Genomic DNA, 7,028 nt, shown 5'->3' with positions numbered 1-7,028 from the left:
AAGCCAACATTTTTTTTTTTTTTTTTTGTGGGAGAACAGCATCTGCATCCAAGATTCAAAGCCAACTGGGCAAAGAACATCGTGCTTCTATTATGAAAGTGCAGTCAAGAGATGACTGGCAAATTCATGTGTTAATAAACCAGTTTTTTCCAATAACAAAATGACAAATCACTGTAAACAGAAATCTGAAAGTAAAAAGGGTGAAAATTTTAACTGAAAAACTGTGTCTGAGATCACATGTAAGGAGGGAACTGTGTTTGATATTTACTTATTTCCTGTTTACACTCAAACCAACCAGCATGTGTAACTTTACCCATATTCCTAATCTACTGCATGAGCTCAAATTGCTGTGTGCAATGGGAGAAAACAGACAAGACGACAGAAATAAAAATTCAAGCTGGAGGGTCTGTTGAGGTTGGGGCCGAGACTTGGAACTCAGCTCTGGGGCTTTAAGATCAGCCCGGGCAGGTGCAGGTGCCTGTAGCCCTTGGCAGTGCTCCACTAGCGCTTTTCCAATCTCCGTTAGCTGGCAAACACCACTGAGGGGGAGAAGAAGAACACTCCAAGCGAATTATAATGACCTGAACAATCTCAGTGTGTTTAGATAAAAGTCCATTCTGATTCATTTCCACACACGAATGTGGCCCAAGACTCTGAGAATATCAAAATGCTTTAACGTTTCCACTATTAACCAGCTGATGTGTCCTACATGACAATTTTAATTTCAATTTTCTCTCAACTACTGGATGTGTTGTACAGACATTCATGGTCCCCAGATTCTTCCTCTAGTTTTCACTCTGTGAAATATTTTAACCTTTAACATATGGATTGACACATAATTTTGTACAGACATTCATGGTTCTCAGAAGAAGTATTCTGCTGACTTCAGTGATGCCCTGACGTTTCCTCTAATGCCATCATGATGCTGTGCTTTTCTGCTTTGAAGGGAATGTCTCAACAACTCCATTAGACTTTGCACAGACATTCATGTTCTGCTTGGGATGAACCGTCACAACTTCGGTAATCCTGTTATTTTCCATCTACCGCTGTCAAGTCAAAAACTTCACTTGTCAAACACTTTTGTCTGCAAAAAGAATGACACTCCCATCCGTCTCCTTGCCTTAGTATTAAGCACAAATGTTAGCATATGCTAACACACTAATCTCTGCTGATAAAGATTGTTCTAACCACCACTTCCAAGATCAAGAATGATCTTTCACGCTTAGCTTGTGAGCTATCACTTTGAGGACAAAGTGTGAAATCATAACAGCAACAGCAACTGTCAACGGATCCATCTCCATGACAACTGAACAAACTGAGAAAGCTGCTCAGTGATTATGATTTGAGTTTGTTTCATCAAAACCTTTTTCACATTTTGTCTACAACAGAGCAAAATATGAAAAAAGTGAAGGCGTTTACGACTTTCCGAGGGCACTCTACATGACAGGAAAATCGGTGGATAGTAAACACAATTTTCACAACGAGACGATGCTGTGTGTAGATATCAGATGCAAATTTGTACCAGAGAGAGCCATGTAAACACCATTAGACAGCTTACCATGCTCCACACATCCAGAGGCCAACCCCTTTAGCCTGGCAGCCCCTAGTTCAACAGCATGAATTCGTAAGACATCTGCCATGGTGGCCTCCCAATCAATTCTCCTATCACACATCCTTAATCACATAATCCAGGCTCTGATGAAGTGCCAGTTAGCAGCTAAGACTCCCCTAACAGGCCAGTCTGAATCCATACATGAGACAGATGTCTGCAGGAGGAGTGTGTACACACCTGGACCTGAACACTGTCACACACACAAACACAAATCTGCTAGTGGCTGGGCAGCAATACCCCCTAGACCCGAGGCTCATAAATGGGGTAAAGCGTGAAGTACAGACCCCCCGAGGGATCCTATTAAATCAACACACATGGCGCATTTCACCATTTTTCCCCAACGATCAGCAAATTCAGTCTGATCCCTCCAGTCACTAGCAATCTAAAAGTGCTGCCACTCAACAGATCAGAGCGTGAGTGGGCTTTCCCTCGGGGTACCGAGTGGAGGGTTTGTGAGTTCTGCATGTGCGGCTGCCCTCTGCTCCGCCGCAGTCCAGCCAGAGACTTCATGGACGTCTCCCAAAGTGCACTGTATCTCTCTGCTGTTCTTATTGCTTTAACATGAGGTATTTATTATCACTTCCCCCTTAGGGAAAACACAATCACTGCCACATGCTGTTGGTTTCTGGTTTTCTAGCTGTCTTTCATGGACTCCAGCTCTCACTAAACTTCTGTATTTCTTTTTCTTTTTTTTTTGCTGGCTTGATTCTTGTGGATGTAGTCATTAAAAACGGTTGAATGCAGGCAGGAAATACTAGAGTTCTCTTTTCTTTTTAAAAATGTTGCTCTGTTATTATGTCACGTCAATTTCAGATTTAAAAAAATCTCATGAAGGATAGCATAAAAAGGATGAAGACCTCATCCGAAGCTACCCAACGTCACGACTTCAACCTTTACTTGAGAGTCTGAAAGGCAGCAAGGTGGATGCAGCCACTGCCCGACCCCGTCCACCGCCTACAGTGTCCGATCTCTGTGCAGACAAGCTGCTCCCTGAATTCATTATTTAATAGAGAGGTTATGGTCGTAGCTTCAAAGATGCTGTGTATGAGCCGGTAAAAGGTGTGGGCGAATGGAGGGGCTTCACTTCAAAACTCTGTAAAGGTCTACCAACTCCCAAGGTTGTATCTTTAAAACCATTCGACATCCAAGTCAAGGTGTACCGCACTCACCGTCAGAGCAGCCTCTGGCCAGAATGATTGAAACCTCTCCCAGAAAAGTGTAACATTAAATATTCTGTGGTAAACATGCTTTTACAGTGGAGTTTAGTTGTGTTAAGGTGTATGGGTAAAAAAGAGAGGAAAATGCACAGTGGCTTCTCCAAACACATGGTCTTTTAGTGATGGAAATATACACTAATACAAAATGTTCATTACAAATAAAAATCTGTGAACTGTACAATTTAAAACTGAACAGAACACTTCTCCAGTCCATGAAAAATACATGGGAAACAGAAATGATCCATTCTGCATAAAGTGGGCTCCACCGCCAGCTCAAATCCATAATGTGGTGGGAAAAAATACAAAAAAAAAAATGCCTTAAAATGCAGTGGAGCAAGTAACTGACAACAGGCAAAGGACAAAAGTTAATTTCAGGCAAGCAGCGCTTCCCTTTATCCACCAAGTGTTTGAGAGAACTCAGCTTAAAACTCAGTCATCTTCTTGTGTGTGTCAGCCTTCCTGTGCTCTCTCTGGATGGACAGTTCCTGGGCTTTCTGCTGGGCCAGCAGCCGGCGGGCCGCTGACAGCCTCTCTTCCAGCTGCTTCACTGTGGATGTGCCCCTTTGCACACACAAACAACAAATAGATTAGGAAGTGGGGAAAGACGAGGAGACAAGTTGGCTTCGCCTGCATTTTCCAGAACAAGTTGGCCGCGGAAACAAGTGTCTAACTTCCACGCTTCACACCTTATTAGCATTTTCACACATCCCCCACAGTCCTCCTTATTTGTGAAATCCAATTAATAACCGTTTTGTTTGACAGGAACATCATCGCAACTAGTGCTCATATTTTACAATAAATTATTGTTGTGTAAGCATTTACATACATATGTGTGAACATGGTTTGCTATTGTTGCTAATATGTCCATGGAGGAGATAACAGCTGCTGAGCATCTGTGGAGAGACAAGGAGCTGAGGTTCCACTGCAATTAACGGCTTACTAATGACACCCTGGTTCATTCAGGGAAGTCTTATTAGCAAAATATAAACATATGCTGAACTTGGTACTAACCTGCCTGTGTGCCTGCTGAGTGACTCAGTCAGTTTCTGGATCTCCCTCTCTGTCTGGGACACCCGCTCAGCAGCCTGGAACAGCTTCACATTCAGATTCCTCTTTGTGCTTTCCCCTCCCCTGTAAGCCTCCACTCCAGTCCCTGCTGATGGCGCAGCAGCACCCCCCTCAGCAGAACCGGTGCTCTTGCCTCCCAGCTTGTGGTTGAGAAAGTCAAAGACAGTGTGGCGCCCCCCTTTGGCAACCCGAGGCTTTCTGCGTTTCTTTGGGCGGCCCGTTGGTTTGCCGTCCTTTGCGGCCTTGCTCTGGGTGCGTCTCTGGGTTAACTCGGCACACTGGTCCAGAGACTGACCTTTGGGTAGGACCACTGCCGTGACTGGCTCTACTCGACCCTCCTGCATCTTTCCTAAGCCTGAGAAGACAAAAGAGACAGAGTGAGGAAGAGGAACACATGACTGTATGTTTTATAAACAGCAAAAAGACACAACACTGGTACAGAAAAATTTATTTTTGAAGTCATTAATTTCAGAATGACTATGGACGTTGTGACTTTACATAAAATGAGGTTAATGTAGCTATGGCACAATTACACTTACCTTTCCCATATTCATAGCCCATTTTGATCATGAGCTTGGATCCGATACCTCTGGTATGTGCCTCCCAGCCACCAAATTCAACAGTATTTAACAAAACTGTGGGTTCTACAGCAGAGTCCATAACTGTTGGGTAAGAAGTGAAAATAAAAGTAGAAACGGTCAGTAACTTTGTAAGGAAGAAATTACTTTTTATTGGCATGTTTGACAGAATAGGAGGCCATTAAGCAACGGAAGATTACAATTTTCCACCACGGTTGTATGGAACTACACGCGGGTCACAGCTTGTCTTTTGCAAAATGTCACATACTAACTCCATTATTGATCTGGCAATGGCAACACATATTCAGACACACCTTTTGCATAGGCCACATCATCTCCATCTACTGTGTCGTCCAGGTCAGAGTCAGAGGAGAGCGGGTCGTCCTCTCTCAAAGGCGGAATAACACCATCAGCCTCTACGACAGCGTCTTTCATCAGAAGTGAGTCAAACTTGACAGTGTAGAAACCACTGTCTATATCTACAGTGAGAGAAAGCATTTGAGTCAGCAAAACATACGAACTGGAATCATTTCATCTATTATTGTCTTGGTTGTTTTTGTTATACTGTGTAATTGGAATCAGAAGACTTGCTAATGATTTTCAGTTGACACAACTTAAGTTTATTTTACTGCCAAACCTGTCACTGTGGAATACCTCGTCAAAAACTGGCCCTGTAAGTGGAATACCTTTGATTTTTGCTGGGTACCAGATGCCGTCCTCGTGTCGAGCCAAGCAGGACGAGCCTTCTTCAAGATTACTGAGGTCACACTCAACGAACTCTCTGAGCTCTGACACATACACCACTTCACCGTGAGAAAATCTTAAGTAAAGGGAAAATATCTTAGAAAATACTCCACGTACTCGGAAGATCAAAGTCAATTATACAGTAAATAATTAAGGGATTCAACTGACTGAAGCTACAACTACAAAATACATCCCTAGTAATTTATTCTTTGGGAAGAAAAACCTCAGAAACAGACACAAAAACTTGACATGAAGTGAAAATTTTAACAGATAAAAGGTGCAAAGAAAACAACACTTTAAAGCATTTTTTGACTGTTGTCCTAGCTATGGTCAGGAAACACCTACATAATGTGGATAATGGGTGACACTTGCTGGATTACATGTGCTATTACACAGAAGGCAGATATGAACACGTAACCTTAATACAACAACCTTTCACAGATGTAAATGTAAAAAACAAACAAAAAAAAACATTGGTATTTTTTACCTGCAATTATCCAGGAAGCGACATTTGTCCTCTAGATAGAATGGACAAGGTTTCATAGACTTCTGGGTGGGGTAGACATAGAGTACTCTTACTTGTGCCTCTTCTCCATCTGGTGGTTCTGCCCCCACCACCATAGCATTGTGATACTCCAGTGTTCCCCATGTTGTTCTGTAGGGTGCTCTTACTCTAGTACCACTGAGTGCATCTTCCTCATCTTCCTCTTCCTCCTCCTCCCCTTCATCCTCTACTCCACCATCCCCCTCATTGCCCCTGTCTCTTGTATCAGAGCTACTACCTGAAGACTCCCCCAGCTCAGAGTAAAAAGCAGCAAACTCAGTGTTCAAACTGCCGTTTGCACGGCTCGTGTCAGTTGCTGCCTCTGAAGTGTATGACTGGAGGCCATTGCTGTCCTCGAGGCTGGCCAATAGCCGACTCTTTTTGACAGACACCAGGCTTGACTCAGTGAGCTCTATCAGTTGACAAAGGTCCTCTTTTAATTTGAGCAAGTCTGACTGCTGGGAGGGGTCCAAGCCAGCGGACAGAGCTGTCTCTACCTGCTGCAACTGGGCACCATAGGTAGCAATGGCTGCCTCAAGGGTTTCTTCATCCATACCTACACTTGGGACCAGGCAGGTCAGGAATAGACAGCATCAAGCCACCAAGATATCTGAGGAAAAGGAAGGTGGAGGATTTAAAGTGAATTTAGGGAAACAGACCTCAGCAGAGGAGGTGTAGTACATGGGCTGATAGAGCTGAATTCATCACAGGATAATCAGAATTGTCATACTTTAATGGCCTTATAATAGCATGTAAACTGCCAGACATTTTAACTGAGTTTTGGAAATGTTTTCCATTTTAATGTACTTCGGGGACTGACTGTATGTTAAGGAAGAGCTTTTCTCGTAATGCATCTGTATCGTGATTAGGTACCATCAACTTTAACCTAGCTATGAATCACTAACCCGGCTAGCTATACGTCAGAGCTAGTGTTAGCTAAATGTTAGCCGTCTTTAAGCTTTTGCAAGTGATTATAACAACGCTAGCTTTACCTTCTTAATTAGACCAGCTGTGTGATATCCACTGCATCGATGAATGAGTGAGAAGCGTTTGCTACGTTTAGAAAATAAATCATTCAAAAAGCTACAAACAGGTACACACTAGAACAACACAGCCACAAATGTATCAAGCTAGCGGAAGTGAGTGAAAATTGGTCTTCTGTTGTGAATTGTCTTTTCTTTCAAAATAAAACTAATATCTTCAGACTGAGTGGTTTTGATAGCTAACTAAATGCAGCTTGCTGGTGTGAAACTAATTTCGAAAAT

The 7,028-nt window shown here is 43.0% G+C and overlaps 1 protein-coding gene across 1 annotated transcript; it reads right to left on the bottom strand.

Moving 5' to 3' along the window:
* Positions 1 to 2,920: 2,920 nt before the first annotated feature.
* zgpat (zinc finger, CCCH-type with G patch domain) lies at positions 2,921 to 6,907 on the bottom strand. Its single transcript, XM_056383859.1, has 7 exons — positions 6,756 to 6,907; positions 5,707 to 6,373; positions 5,162 to 5,295; positions 4,790 to 4,954; positions 4,437 to 4,559; positions 3,841 to 4,252; positions 2,921 to 3,390 (listed from the first exon to the last, which is right to left on the bottom strand). The coding sequence occupies exons 2-7, from the start codon at positions 6,315 to 6,317 to the stop codon at positions 3,252 to 3,254; spliced, it is 1,584 nt and encodes a 527-aa protein (XP_056239834.1). The 5' UTR covers positions 6,318 to 6,373; positions 6,756 to 6,907; the 3' UTR covers positions 2,921 to 3,251.
* Positions 6,908 to 7,028: the final 121 nt, after the last annotated feature.

Source organism: Seriola aureovittata, chromosome 9 (assembly GCF_021018895.1).
Source record: "Seriola aureovittata isolate HTS-2021-v1 ecotype China chromosome 9, ASM2101889v1, whole genome shotgun sequence".
Lineage (NCBI taxonomy): Eukaryota > Metazoa > Chordata > Actinopteri > Carangiformes > Carangidae > Seriola > Seriola aureovittata.
This window is presented reverse-complemented; position numbering and strand designations above follow the sequence as displayed.